Raw genomic sequence first — 15682 nt, 5'->3', positions numbered from 1 at the left:
AGCATGAGAGACAGGCCAGGTCCTCTTGGAAGGAGCAGGCTATGGGGCAGTGCGGGGACAGGAGCGCTCTCCAAGCCTCCAGTTGAGTCAGCGCTTAAATGAAGGGAACATCATCCCACAGCTCTCTAGGTAGACAGTTCAGAGAGGTACAAGGCCATGCCTCCCTGCTAGCTCGTACATCTGGAACTACCCAATCTCCATGAGACCAGCTTTAAGAGGACAGAAAGAAGCAGTCCCCTCCCTGGCACAGATCTTACTCTGGTAAATGCACTCTGCTGGGAGAGGAGACATACACACACCCTGGGGCAGAAGGGAATGGAGCCATGTGAAATTCCCCGTGTTCAGCACTAGCCTTTTGAGTGCTGAGCACAGTGTATACAAAACAGCGCTGCACTGCCAACCACCCTGCCTTTCCCTTGCAAGAACAGACCCACGCTCTGTTACTAGAAGAAAGCCAAAAGAGCATAGGCTGTGAAGCCCCAGGGATCCTCAGCCCCTAGGCGAGGCAGATTTAAGGGGCTGTGCTCCCCATCACTTCTCAGGCAGCAAAGCAGGGTCTTGGCTTTGGCGGTTGCCATTTTGAGGCACAGGAAGCTTCACCAGGAAAGACAAAGATCTGGAGTTTGCGATAGCTGCCAAGAATGAGCATTCCAACACTCCACCTTGATGCTTGAGACCTTTTGTAAGTCTGCCCCCCATAAACCGAAAGATCGCTGCCACTGACATGCTAGGAGTCCTCAGAGCAATAGCAGATGGAGCTCCCCCGGAGTCCAAACTGCTGTGCAATAAATGCCGTGCAGATCCAGGTCTGCCTGAACTGGGGGCATGACAGCAGAGCAGAGAGATCATGAGTTAAAGGTGGCAAGTGACTCTTCCCTCTAAGTGACCAAGCACAAACAAACTTGCAGGATTGTGCCTATAGCAAAATTGCTCCTGCTGTTACTTATCTTCTGTCTGGGCCCTAGAGCTGAATAGCAGCTGTCGAAGAACTATAAAAATACAGGTGTAAATAAGGGCAGATTTAGGCAAACCAAACATTTAACTGTACATATTAAGACTTGAAAGTAAATAAGTGATTGACAGCAATCAGTGGAGACTGTTCTTACAGCAGAAGGGGAAGAGCTGAATGAATCGAGAAGAGGATAGAAGCAGGGTATTTGCCTGTGACACGACTGCTGCTGTGAGCTATTACGAGCACACAACAAGGAAAGGAGTAAACAGGTCCCCATCCCCATGGCTGGGATGTTTTGCTATTTAGCAGAGACCACGCAGTGCAGAGGAGACTTCAGCTTCTCACTGTGGACTTCCAGACGTCAGGTTATATTTTGGTTTTGGGCTTCTGACAGAAAAATAAGTGATAAAGGCCATCCTAGCAGGGAACACCTAGCACCTTTAACTGGGAAGCCAAGACTAACAATCTTCCTAAGATACCTTTCCGACCCTTGGGTTAGCTCTCAAAACAAAAGGAACTGTGAAGGAACCCATGACAACTGAAGAGGAGAACCTGCCAGCAGCTGAGGGAAGCAGGGGTTGCTCTGTGCGTGCGTCACTTGCTGCAGCCTGTCTGGGGTGACAGCATTGTCAGCAGGAAAGGGTTACCAGGAGAGGCAGGGCTGCTTGGAAACAGGCCTGGATGCTGCAGAGCTTTTCACCTTTCACTTCCTTAGGTTTTCCGCAGCTAAGAACAGGCTGTGAGCTCATTCCAGCTTCTGTGTTCAGGATAGGTCTTCATCAATTTGTTTAAATCGAAGTCCTGGGTTTTTTTTAATGTAGAAAGAAAGAGAACAGAAAGTAAAACATTCATCCCTTTGTCATAGGGATGCCCCAAACCTATTTAATATCTTGGACTTTACCTGATTTTTGTTTCACAGGGAAGACTGTTCCCCTGGAACATATATCCCCATTTCTTTCCAAAAAAGAAGAACAAAAGATAAGTTTTAACTTGGTGTTGATGCAATATTCACCCCACCCAGAACACTATAACCAAGTTCGAAAGCTCATGTAAAAAACATGAAGAGTAATTTTTACTTAGCTCTTGTTATGAACAATTCAGAGATAAGAAACAAGGCAAGACACGTTTCAGCTGCAAGTGTGAACATGATCTCAACACTGCAACATTTTCTTTGCCTGGCTAGAGATGGGTTTGCAGCATGAGGTATATGAAGGTAGGTTACAGGTGACAAGAATTAAAAAAGCCTATTATTAAACTAGGTGTAAACAGTCTTGAATCTTCATTAGGGCCAGGGAATTCAGCCCTGGACATTTACACCTGCTTGATTATTCACTACAAATTAAAATTAAACAAATGCTGTAGACCTGAAGCTCAGTTGGAGAGGATTCAGATGCAGCTTTTCATGCCTTCTGACTGGGCAGTAGATGGAAAGCCTGTATCCACGGTCAAACTCCACCTACTTTCCTTTTTTACAAAAGAAGCGAAGTCATCTCCATCACAAGTTTTCACCAGGTACAGAGGACAGGTCATTTGCTGTCCTCTAACTGCAGCTATAGGAACGAACTATAGAACTGGTGCACATTAAAGGTACATTTGAGCACTGACCTATTTTTGCTCATCTGCCATGGGAGAGACATGTGGAAACGTTGTGGTTTGATGGGTTTGATTAAAAATATGCTAATGAATAAAGAAAATTAAGTGCATCCCTTGGGCTCCTGGCAAGCTGCCAAGACAGACACTGGGACCACCAACGGGGGGTCCGTATGCTTCAGCTTTTGCAATCCTTCAGATTCCTACTGCGGAGGATGGTGATCCTGCGGAAATGGGGCTTAAACTTTAATGTTTTGTGTGCCCTGCCTCCACTCCTCTCCAGATGCCACAATATTTGAAAATTTATGCCCCAGGTGCTGGAATCAGCAAGCATAAGAACATCTTTGTTTTCACTGAAAAAAATACTTCTACCATCATTGTTGAAGAAAGCAAGCTTGCAAACATGAAGCGAGTGCACTCAAAAGGCTTGGAAACAAGAAGACTGTGAAAGAGAACTCCAAATTCATTTTCTAAAGCATCTCATTATTTCTAAACCAAATGTAGTTTTGGAGGCCTGAGTTATGGTTTTCAAGCTCCTGAGGCGAAGCTGCAAATGCAGCCTTTATTCCCACACAGGAGCAGCTCTACCTGCCCTCCTCCCTTCATAGTGCTCAGGGAGCGGAAGGCAGCACAGGGTTAGGGGAGAGGGGGAAGGCAAACCAAAACAACTCAAAACAGGCACAGTGTTACTCCCTGCTCCACAACTGTTTGCTGCGCCACCATTATCGCTCAAATAGGTTTACTCAAGGTACCACAAAAAAAAGCTCTAACCTGACTCCAGGAATGGGTGAATCACTTGCTCTGCTGCTGCTCCCCTGGTAGGCAGCAGCTCTCATTGGCAAAGTCTGAAGTGTTGAGTTTTCCTCGTGCTCATACTTCTGTGGGCGATTTTAATTCCCATAGTCTGATTCACTCTGTTACCCTGCAGTCTTCAGAGCTGGAGTGGGGCAGCTGACCACAGCTGGGGTCACAGGTGCCTGTCACCCAGTGGTGGTGCTCAACACTTGAGTGAAAGGGCATTCACCTATAGTTAAGTTGTCTGAACCCAAGGAAAACTAGGGAGATTTGAAAACCTAACGGGAAAGATGAATATCCAAGGACAAAGAACAAATAGGCCTGTAAAGAAGTGAAAAGTAACCCCAGAGTGAAATAGGCTCTTTCACAGCCAAGACCAGGGCACTAACTAGAAAAACAGCCATATTGAAAATCAAACACCTCATCCACCCTGCAGGCATTTGTTCAGCAACCTAGTTGACTTTGTTTTTCACAGCTCCACCTCCCAAGTATGAAACAAAATTTTAACTTCTGATTTCTCGATCGTGTCACTTTGGGTAAGGATACTGCTGCCCAGGAGGTCTGTCTAACCAGGATCATCTCTCTCCGGATCTTGTCAACTCTTCTATAATTGAAGAGCCTGACAACTGTTAGGAACAAAATTGCAGGCTATCTTGGGCAATGTTGCCATGATGGTTTTCATTTAGAAGCAAGAAAGAACTTGGCTTTTTTTAGATAATTACTCTTTCCACAAGTCCACGGTTATTTTCCTTGTTTACACCCAAAGAAGTGTAACACCATCATTTGTGGGGAGGATAATCGAGTTAGAGCACTCTTACAGACCACAGGTTGAGAAACACTCATCCAAACAGCAAGTTCAGTGTGTTGTACTTGTTTTCCTTTCAAAAATCAAAACACAGCACCATTAAACAGTACGGAGTAGCTTTCCTTGTCTCTCAATGCTACATGTATGCACAAGTTTGTCCTTGAATTCTGGTATTTGGCCTATGAAGCCAATATACATAAAACCTCCTATATCCTGAACACTAGACTTTAAAAACAAGCTCTATAAACTCTGATTATATCAAAAACACGATTCTGCCTCAAAGCCAAGTAACAAAGCGCATTGAAGGGAACTTACTGCAAACTCTGGAGTTTAATCATCTTTATCAGGAAAGCAACTACAGAGCATATGGTCTTAGCCTCACCTTAGCAATCTACCTCCAATTCCTTTGGAATTACAAGGTTTAAGAGGCCATTTGCTGGTATTTCCCACCTATTCCCACAACAAGACAGTAGGTAGTTTGTAGTTCAGGGAGAGGAGATGCTGAGGAGCAGGAATAAAAAATAAATAGGATGTTCTCTCCCAATTAAGGCTTTATATCACAAATAAAAAACCCAGCATCTTTAGTCACCCTTAGAAACAAAATGGTTTGTGAAGTACTGCACAGTCCTGTGGAACAATAAGTGTTCTTTCTTTGCATGCAAATCAGTGCTCAGTGAGTAGAACAAACTTACACTTGCAATGCAAACTCGTATAATGCCTTAGAAATCATAAAGCCACCATCCTCATGAGAAATTGGGTGTTGTGCTGCACACTAGAATGCTTAAGCAAGAATTAACATTAGCATTTGCATGCACAAGGAAAATTTTAATTTAGAACAAGGTCTTCTACTGCATGAGAGAATCATATGGCAGAGAAACAAAACCAGAAGAATCTAGTTAGTGTGGATTAGCAGATTAGCAGCAGCTACTTCTATGCTCGCCTGAGCATGTTGAACAGCCCCTCTCCATGGTAGAGCTCCTAACTCTTCAAGCCACAAGATGGAGCCAACAGTTCTCAGAAAGAGGTGCTTGTACCATCCCTGGAATCTGCAGAGCATTTAGCATACAGAACCACACTAGTTAAGGAAGTGTTCTGGTTGGAGCAGAACACAGGCAAACATGAAAGAAGAAGCCAGGCTATGCGTGTGCAATGATTCTCCAGTTTCATCCTGCTGTAACTTAAGGAAGACTTGCTCCTTACAGGCATCCACAGAATATCTGAAGAAGAAAGTGCCATTCCAGGCTTTTGGGACAGCTATGTAATACAGCTGTGCTTACAACTCTCTGCCAACTCCTACACAACACTTCTCATGCTACCCTGTCTCTGCCGCAGAATATTCACAAAATTACTTCACTGGAGATCTACGTAAATCACTGTGGCAATCTGAAACACAGGGCAAATGCCAGGAAACACCACATAAACAAGATGTAAATTCCTGCAATCGTTGGCCAGGAGTCACCAGCAAGAGGATGTTCCACTTCCAACTCACATGGCAACAGCAGCAGAAGCAGCACCCAAGGTTTACTGTGAATCCCATTTCTATGCCACCCTAAATTAAGTGGCATAACAGTGCATTGCATTTGCTGTGAACCATCCCTCCTCACAGGCATCGTTGCTTCTCTGCTGCACTTTGCTCATTGAAAACCACCACAAAGAACAAACTTCAGCACACTGAAGACCAAGTATCAATATTTCCAAGTAACGTTGCTTATTCTGTTCTTTGAGCCACAAGACCGACTAAAGAAAGAGGAAACCCTCATCTACACAGTTGATAAAGCTGTCTGATCCAATTAGGCTGTGGAAAATAAACTACAAATCAAACTACTGTACCAGTTTAGGCCTGAAACATATGCAGGCCATTGCACCAGTACCGACGCTGGGGTCCTCAGTCACGCCCTCCTCCCCACCCTTCCCACAGTCTGTAACTTAATCACGGTACAGATTTGATACAAAGGGTAAGCTCCAGACATTGAAAGTCAGCAGTTGCCTGGTTCAAGAATTTGGGGATTAGACATGCTTCTAGAATGCTGTAAAAATCAATAACAAACAAAATCGTGCCTGTTTTTCTTTTTATTATCAATAGTAATACAAATCAGTTGTATTGCATGATAATGAAAACTGACCGGTTTTATAAACATTGAAAATGTTTGTGCAAGTTAGAGACAAAGCTCTGAAGCTATGTAAGAAAAAATAAGAACTGACATTGTATAGTATAGCATACATAGTTTAGAGGCAGTTTTATTACATCTTGCAGTCACAATCACTTCCTCTACACTAAACCTCTTTCTTGGTGTTAGAGATAACACCTTCCCCTCCCAAGAGGAACACCTGCCATTCCCATGAAGTGTGGAGATTACAGTGAAAATCATAGCATCTTTGTTCCTCTTCTCTCCTTCTCCCAACTACAAAGTCAACAGGAGGTGAACATTGCAACATATGCTTATAGCAATTAAAGAAAGCTTCTGGCTACATAAGCTCTGAGTTGAATTGATAAACAGTATCCTCTTTTTGAGCAAGAATTGATAGACCTGTCAGCCTCAAGTACTGGGTTAATGCTTTGGAAAGCTTTAAAAAAAAAAAAAAAATCCTGGTGAGCATTTAGTTAAAGGCATTGCTCCCCACAACCCCCATTACTACATTCCAGATAGTAGGTTTTTGCCTTAGACCTAAAGTATTCAGCATTGTATTAGCCCGACAGAATTCAACTGGAACTTCAGATGGTTATTAGCAATGCACTGAAGTTTAATGCCGAGTAAGCACATACACACATCTTTCTCTTCATTGAGCCAAGTGTTTGCCTAGAAATTGCAGTAAAGGTATGTAGTCTGTATAGAACACATGGTACAAGTCACTGAAGATGCACTTCACGCTTTATCTGTACTCTCATTTCGAGAGATGCCGCCCCTAAAAAGGAGTCAAGTTTGCCTTTGTACTCCTAGAGTTTAACCTGCTTTTTCAAGTAGAATTTCATACAATGACTTAGGCACTGTTACAACGGGGGCTTGTCTCATACATGTTTGCTCAAACCAGAAGGAAGACTGGAGCGCTTGAACACTCACAGCCAAGCCACATACAGAGCAGTAAACAGCTCCCTGACTAAGTTAAGCCATTATTCAAGAATAATAATCTGAATGCTTAAATGCAAGTGCATAGTCAAGTCTTGCATGACCTCCAGCTTCAAATATCCAGTTACTTGCCTAAAGCCATGCTCCAGAAAGATTTAAGAGCACATTATACTGATGAAGAGGAGTTTTTAATTACTGAACATGCAAAGGCTGCTAGAATATATCAGCTTCAATACAGCCTTCAGTCACCTCAGGCAGCCACGCACACACCCCTCTTGCCAAAATCCTCCTTGTTTAATGTACCTGATACACAAGTACTCATTTAGAATAGAAGCCAAAGCTCCCTTTACTCTGCTCACAGGAAACCCAGAAGTCCAAAGACCCATTCGACTTTTTATTCACTTTAGTCAACCCACCTGATGTTAATATCCATTAACATCCAATGAAGCACATCTGGGAGTCATTCAAGGACCCTCAAATTGTATTGCCCCTATCTAAAAGGACATGCATTCAGGCACTTCCATCATGAGGTAGAGGCAACAGGATTTCAGTTTGGGGAGCAGTTTTCTTGCCGTCCTAGTACAAGTCAGAATTCTTGTTGCCCACCGTTATGAAGTAAACAAGGCAGCTACCTCAGCTATCTGTTTTCAGCTATAATTGGAAAGTTAAACTGAAGTTTGCCACAGGTACAGAACAGGAACACTGAAAAGCTGCTGTATTCAGTCTTCAGGCCCAGTCTTTCTGGAAAAGGTGACAAACACAGAAGACTGAAGAGATTCAGTATCAAGCCATGAAACAGCAAATGCCTTTTTCCAGGTAAGCCCACCTCAGTGGTGAAGCTGTATCAGTTAAAAAAAAACCAAAACAACCAACCAAAACCAACACAAACCTGAGTGAGACCAGCATATGGACTGTAAGAACATCAGCAGAAGACTCACTGTTCCGAGCAGAAATTAACCTGTCCTATCATATACTGTCAGGTACTTTATAACTAAAGAGATCAAAGGTCAAAGCATGCAAGTTTCTTGAGCCAATACAGCCAAGAGCTTTGCTGAGTCCATTATTCATATAGCAAGGAAAGCTTATTCAGTTTTGTTAGACATTGTACAATTTGCCTTGGAGAGGCTTGACCTAGACATGCTTGTAATGTGAACTCAACTGTTGTTTATCCTTTAGGCTAACTAAGGACTTAACCTTTACATCTCACCTAAGTGAGTTGTGTTCCTCCAGAAGGAGGCATTCATTTGCTCTATGCACAATGTCCACTTAAAAATAGATTTTATCCATGGAAGCTCAAGAGGAAGCTTTGTTAGCAAAGTGTTACAGCTCCAAGTGTCCCATTAGGTGCTTAGGCTTTACACACAGGTGGTATAGCTCAAATGAGAAGATCTGTAAGCCTGCAAGTTCCCAACTTCTGCTACAAAACTATCACCAAGTTGGCTTTGCAATACTAATTACACTGTTTAAAGATAAACGTTTCCAGAATTGGGCATTCTTTCTGCACATAACAAGGTAACATTAACAAAGAAGGAATTTAACTTGACAAGAATGAAGATTACAGCACCTTTTATTTAGTAGAGTTTCCCCAGTCCAATGAGTTGCCTGACAAGTTGAAATAGTTATGGAAGACAACGAGTTTGCAATAAATCCCTGTGAAACCTCAGACCAACAGAGGTTCTGGTATCGAACACGTTTACTTTTTTTCAAAGTTCAGAATCAGAATGCACAAGAGCAATCTAGTACATGTTAAAAATGGTTTTCAACCTCAAATTACAACACTAAGTACTGAATGATATTTGCTACTCCTTCACCTCAAAAAGAAACATGTGTTAATTCAGTGCTGCAGTGCAACCCCTATTGAACAGCCACAAAGCACATTCCTTGCACCAAGTAACTGTTTTAAAGCATCCAGTTAACACGGAAGATACAATCGCTACTTTAAGTCTCTGGTACCCCTTCAAAATAAGATAGCCATAATTAAGACACTCCACAACCAGAGGAGACAGTTACTTTCCGAAGTGACAGAAGTATTTTTTGGCAACTGCACTTTAACTGCATCAAAAAGCTCAGTCAGCTGACAAGAAGACCTGCTAAGTACTGGCTTTTCTCCCACTTTTAGGCTGTTTATGTTGATCAGTACATGACCACCATTTCATAGCTGACAGTAAAACTCAAGCATCTCCATGTGCTAGATTGCTGTGCATCAGAAATATTATGTATAAAATTAAGTGAGTAATAGACATGGCAACTACTTAACTTCATTTGCTTTTTGACACGGTACAACTCATTAGCCAGCTAGTCATTTAGAGGTAGCATGTATGCCTCACCTGTTCCATGTCATGATTGTGATGTGACCCATCCTTACTCAAAGTTTATCTTCAGCAAGACAAGAGACAGATGCAGGTGTTTCCACTTTTCCAACATGATCACAAGTGTTTCAATATAAACAAAACCAAATCAACAAAATAAACACTTTGATTTTTCACTATTCCAGTACCAGGGAGGGAAGGATGGTAGATGTAGAGTGAGTGTAATTGAGTCTAGCCCCAAACATGGAAAAAACCCAGGACAGCATTTCAAGGAGATGGTGATAATATTCCTTTTGAAGAAAGGCTTAGTCATTTTCTCACCCTATGCAACTAATTTGAGGATGAGAAGACAGACCAGTGAGGAATGCATTTAGCCAGTATATAAATATCAATTTTTGCATTGCCTAAATAATTCTGATTTAAGTCCATAGGCTTGATTCATGAATGCTGTATTGACTTAACTGAACATGGAAGGAAGTTTGAGTTGACTCTCAAGTGTCAGTTGCTATTTCTAACATGGAGCGCGGCAAGAAAGCCAGCAGATTTCAGTGTAAGAAATACCAGCAACAACTAACAGAATATGGAGACTCAAACCCTTTACCAGATGCCATCTAACTTTTCTGTAGTTTGCACCATCAAGCAGGGCAGCAACAGTGGAAAAAAGTTTGAACCTGAACAGCTGTGTCTGTTAAGGCCAGTAGAGGTTCAAGAGAAGCATATTCAGAGAAGCATTAAACTAGGAAGTTAGTAAGAAAGTACTTCATATAACCAAGCAGAAGGATTGTAGTTCTGAAACTGCATCTAGTTTTGAAAGACACTGGGAAGACTGAGTCCATTTCAGTTCGGAGTAGGCATAGGTTTTGTTGCATACCAGAAATGGTTTTGAAGTTCGGTTTTCATATTTTGAAGGTGATATGCAAAGCAAAATATAAGGGAATCAATACAGACTTCCTTTCATGAATCCAGCCCCATATCCTTAGTGGTGTCTTATCCATGCCACCTGTAGATAGATATTTACAGTTCCGAGCATCACAGTAAGCAACATCTTTCTTTAAAGCTTTTCTTGTTCTTGCCACTTTTCTTGCCATTCTTGTCTTTGTTTTCTGACATTTTCTTTGCTCTGATTTCTCTCATTAAATCAAAGAATACCTAAGAGGGGAAAAAAATAAGGAAACATTAAACAAGATCTGCCACCAGAAAGCAGATAGAATCACAGAATAACCAGGTTGGAAGAGACCTACCGGATCATCAAGTCCAATCATTCCTACCAAACGCTAAACCATGCCCCTTAGCACCTCATCCACCTGTGCCTTAAACACCTCCAGGGAAGGTGAATCAACCACCTCCCTGGGCAGCCTCTGCCAGTGCCCAATGACCCTTTCTGTGAAGAATTTTTTCCTGATGTCCAGCCTAAATCTCCCCTGGTGGAGCTTGAGGCCATTCCCTCTTGTCCTGTCCCCTGTCACTTGGGAGAAGAGCCCAGCACCCTCCTCTCTACAACCTCCTTTCAGGTAGTTATAGAGAGCAATGAGGTCTCCCCTCAGCCTCCTCTTCTCCAGGCTAAACAACCCCAGCTCTCTCAGCAGTTCCTTATAAGGCCTGTTCTCCAGCCCCCTCACCAGCTTCGTTGCTCCTCTCTGGACTCGCTCCAGAGCCCCAACATCCTTGAATCCACAGGATTCGAGGAGTGGTCTCACCAGTGCCGAGTACAGAGGGAGAATAACCTCCCTGGACCTGCCGGTCACAGCGTTTCTGATACAAGCCAAGATGCCATTGGCCTACTTGGCCACCTGGTCCACTGCTGGCTCATGTTCAGTCGGCTGTCAACCAACACCCCCAGGTCCCTCTCCTCAGCAATTAAAGATGTACCACCACACTGTACGTAATACAGCAGAAGCGAGTCTAGACATAGACCCCAGTGACAAACAACATCAGAATTACGTAGCATGTCAAGCAGTGACAAGGAGTAAGACAGTCTTACCTGGCTATCAGGTCATTCAGCAGCCCCATATTAAGAGCTTTTCATCACATATAGTTCTTGCACAAAAGTAGCATTCAAAGCTCACAAGAACATTTGTCTATGCTTAACAAATGATTTGCATGGAAGTGTTTGCTAACTATGCATAGCATTCAGTCCAGTCTTTCCATGTAGTTACAAACATGCTCTCTGTATTCTGCCTGGTTTATAACTAAAAAGCTGCAGCATTCAAGTGACAGGCACAGAATTCTCAGACTATATCATAAGAAAAATTCAGAGGAAGTCATTACTCTCTTCCAAAATTCAATCCAATTTCACCCACACATGCCTGATGCCTAGGCACATTCCACTTAAGATGCAACCGCTGTTTTACTGTAGAGTTATTTTAGGATACAGAACAAGAGCTTAGCGTCACTCTATAGTTAGGCTTTTTTTTTTTTAAACCATAGTTTGTCATTCAATACCTCAAGGTGTTTTTTTTATTCTGCTACAGTGTCAATACACAATAACCAAATAGCTGATAACACACAAAACAGTGCTTATATAGAGGATAAGCAGTATGTCACACAAGCTAGGTATGACCTATGAGAACAAGTCCAGAACATCATGCTAGTACAAAGACAGCTACATTGCTGATAATCCCAACTAATCAGAAAGCTAGTCTAAGTATAATATGGGATATGCATGTGCTAGTCACATGAGACAGCTCAGAGGAAAAAGCAAGATATTCATGTTTCACTGTATCACCCAGTTCATACACCTGACAATCTAGACTCTCTAAAGCATTCCACAAGTCAGAATAGTTATTTAGCACAATTTAAATTATGATACATCTTTTATAACCAAAGGTCTGAATTCAATGGTTTCATATACACTATTTTAACTAAGAATGAGAGTTCCTACTAGGTAATGAATGCATCAAGAGCATTTCCATTAGTAAACTAACACAGACCAGGAGAGAAGATAATGTTCTACAGGAACTTGGAATGGAACTAGCTGCAAATTTTCTGTCTAAAGAGAAAACCACTTATAATTTCTAATCTTTAAACAAATGCAAATTACCAAGCCACACCGCTGGGAGTCCTTAGGAGGCCCAACAGTAATTTCAGACCATCTTCTGTGGACTGGCAAAGTAAAAAGCATCCACTTCAACAACCGCACCCCCACCCCGCCCCCACAGGTTGAAGGGAAGGCTTGAAACTGGCTTTTCTTTACTAGGTAGACACTCCATAATCATAACTCATCTCTTCCAGAATAACCCACCACCACTGTGCATGCAAGATGCCAGCAGCAGAAACATGCTAAGAGTGACTGTCCTAGACCAGCATAGACAAGTTAGAACAGGACATGGATGTAGCAAGAAGAGCTCTTAATTCAAAGTAGGCTTAGCAGAAAACAAGAGTGAAATCTTTAACGTTAACCATACTAAATGTAGCTCTCCGGGGAATTTTTAAGTACATCAAGCCTATAGCTTGCTGTTCATTGCTGTTATAATAATAGGACATAGCCTGTAAACAAAACCATACCTTCAGGGAATCCTTAAACCCGTTTACCCATGTGCTATGGAAAACCTATTGGTTCAGGTACAAACAATTACAATAAGACAATAGCATCAATTTGTACTGGGTCTCTAGCTCCTATAAAGCTAGGTATTTTCTTAAGCGCACACATCTTAGCAAGCTCATTTTTGATAATCTAGGCTTTCAGAAGCCCAACTATGGATTTGCTTTTGTCCTAGCCAGAGTTAAGAATTAGTCACTCACCTACTAAACAAGTAGTAACGATCTAATTGAGCAGATGCCGTTTGCCTTACCTTATCTACATTCGCTCTAGTTTTGGCAGAAGTTTCTACGTATTGCACGCCCCACTCCTCTGCCTTACTTCTAGCCTCTTCTACAGGCACTTGTCTGCGTTCTTCCAAGTCAGATTTGTTTCCCACTACCAGTAAAGGGATTTTATCCTCTTCTGCCTTCACACGCAGGATCTGTTCCCTAATGCATTGGGTATTCAAAATGAAAATATCTGTGTTAGTAGTGGCAACAAAAGCCCAACCTTATCAGGAACGAATCAAGTGGTCTGCACATTATAGTTTACAACAGTACTCAACAGAACATTTCCCAACAGTTCAAAACACACTTAAAATTACTCCAAGTTTAACATACTAATGCTATCGTTTTTACACCAATAGAAGCCTCACACTTCCAGGAAGGCCATTTTACCATTTAGTAAATTTACTACAAAGGATCTAATAAAGAAGAGCAACTCACAGTAGAAGGTCATTTCTGAAAGAAGAAAAGAGTGAAAGTGCCACATCTGCCATGTTTCATGTCACCATCTTCAATCTCCAATCTACACCCCACTTCCAGTATAGGTCTGGGCAACATCAAGGCTTAGGCAAGGCAGTAGGTTGAGAACAGCACAAGCAGCTGGCAGAGATCATTCTCAATGGCTCCCTAAACTTTACACAGTTATTAAATAGTGCTAAACTAAAATGCTACCCCGCCTTCCTCCTTCAAAGACATCAAGAAAATATTTGAACCATCAGCATTAACCTAGCTATCCTTTGTCATTCTAAAAAGACCTATATCAGCATCTGGGAAAGGAGACAGTGATGCGGAAGGTCAGTCTCAGTCTGTGCTATTATTGGGAGTAAGATGTGGGTTGAAACCACACTGACACATGCTGCTGTCCATCTAGGACTCTGGGAGAACTGTATCAGTCTACAGTTATTTTTGGACTCCTTTGTTTTGTTATGAACAAGAGTCAAACTGGGTTCATCCCACCGAGTTGCCACACTACTTCACATGCTTGTACTTTCCTTCCACAATATAAGTGAATGTACAAAGTACAGGATAATCTAAAGTAGTATTAACACAGAAGCAGACATTCTGCTGTTGCATTCAATTGTACCTTCACACATTTTCAGATTACAGAGGCACTTAAACACTGAATGCATAGCATAACCAGGAGAGCTAGGGTTTAAAGACAAACCCATAGCTCATTCAGTGTTCAACTTTTACATAGTTTAAAACTCTGGAAGTTAATAGTAATAACACCAATCAGTAGTTTAGCCTGTGATGCTGGTGACTCATACTACTCATTCCTCCCCTCCTTCCTGTGGAGTTTTCCAAGGAGCTGGTTCTTACATGTCAGATAACTAAATACTTTGTTTAACTAATTTCAGTATTTGTCTACCTCTGACCCATTGAAAAGTAGGAGATTCTCCATCTCAAGGCTTTTAGGTTCTTAGGTCCCCCCCTTGCTTGTCTTTAGGACTAACATTGCTTTTTCATTGTTTTGTTGTGCTGGAATCTTGAACCAACACACAGTTAACCTAGTTACAGAAGTCAGACAAAACCTACAAACTGCCAAGATAAACACTCCTACTCCTTTTCATCCAAAGCCTTAAGCCTTGAATTTAACCTTATATTTCACTTCAGCACACAAGCCAAAACCCAGGCTGGGTACTTCCAAGTGTCTCATTTTTCTCCTGGCTTTTTTTGGTTGGTTGGGTTTTTTTTTAATGGCATCTGTTTTTTTTCCCCTCCATCTTATACTAGAAACAGCCCAAGTACTTAGTTTTGCAGTCCTATGACAGTTTAGCTGTTTAAAGTCCTCCAGTTAAAGCAAACTGAGCAGAACAGCTCTGCTTGTGTGCCCCATAACTGTCAGCATTCTGAAGTTTAGCAGAGTCACAGAAGTATTATGTGATGAAAGAACTACATTTTTTATACCTCTGAAAAAAAAATAAGCAATCTCCTAGAGTATAACCTATTAAAAAATGGACCAAAGTCCTAGAATGTGATGGGGGGTTGCCACAGCTTTAAGAAAAACTTAGAAATAGGTATCTACCTTAGCACTAGCACTTGCATTATGGATTAGTATCTCTTAGCCTTGTACCACTGAAGCAAAGCAAACATAAGCCAGACTGATAAAGTTTTTATTCTGGCAAACATAAACTCCTAATGCTTGCCCTATGTTTTGGCAAGTTTTACTTCAAGTCGTACCACTGTCCTAGAGAATCTCCAGATCACCTTTTACACCGAGAAAACAGCTACTACCAGATAAGAGTTACAACACTTGCCCTGCAGAGCCTGGCTATGTGAGTTCAGAGGCCATAAGAATGGATTAAACCCTCCCTGCCCCTCCCCACTCCCCCCCCCCTTTTTTTTCCCTTTTACACTACAC

At 42.0% G+C, this 15682-nt stretch overlaps 1 protein-coding gene across 2 annotated transcripts in view; it reads right to left on the bottom strand.

Annotated features, from left to right (window-relative positions):
- Nucleotides 1-6194: 6194 nt before the first annotated feature.
- RALB (RAS like proto-oncogene B) overlaps nt 6195-15682 on the bottom strand; it is a 50659-nt gene continuing 41171 nt past the window's right edge. For both annotated transcript variants that reach the window (XM_069861395.1, XM_069861397.1), the window contains exons 4-5: nt 13308-13485; nt 6195-10665 (exon numbers count right to left, since the gene is read on the bottom strand). In XM_069861395.1, the coding sequence (XP_069717496.1) occupies nt 10546-10665; nt 13308-13485 (298 nt within the window). In that variant the 3' untranslated portion in view covers nt 6195-10545. The remainder of the gene's footprint in view (nt 10666-13307; nt 13486-15682) is intronic.

Source organism: Phaenicophaeus curvirostris, chromosome 7 (genome assembly GCF_032191515.1).
Source record: "Phaenicophaeus curvirostris isolate KB17595 chromosome 7, BPBGC_Pcur_1.0, whole genome shotgun sequence".
Classification (NCBI taxonomy): Eukaryota; Metazoa; Chordata; class Aves; order Cuculiformes; family Cuculidae; genus Phaenicophaeus; species Phaenicophaeus curvirostris.
The sequence above is the reverse complement of the archived record's forward strand: the minus strand, read 5'-3'. Positions and strand labels throughout refer to the sequence as shown.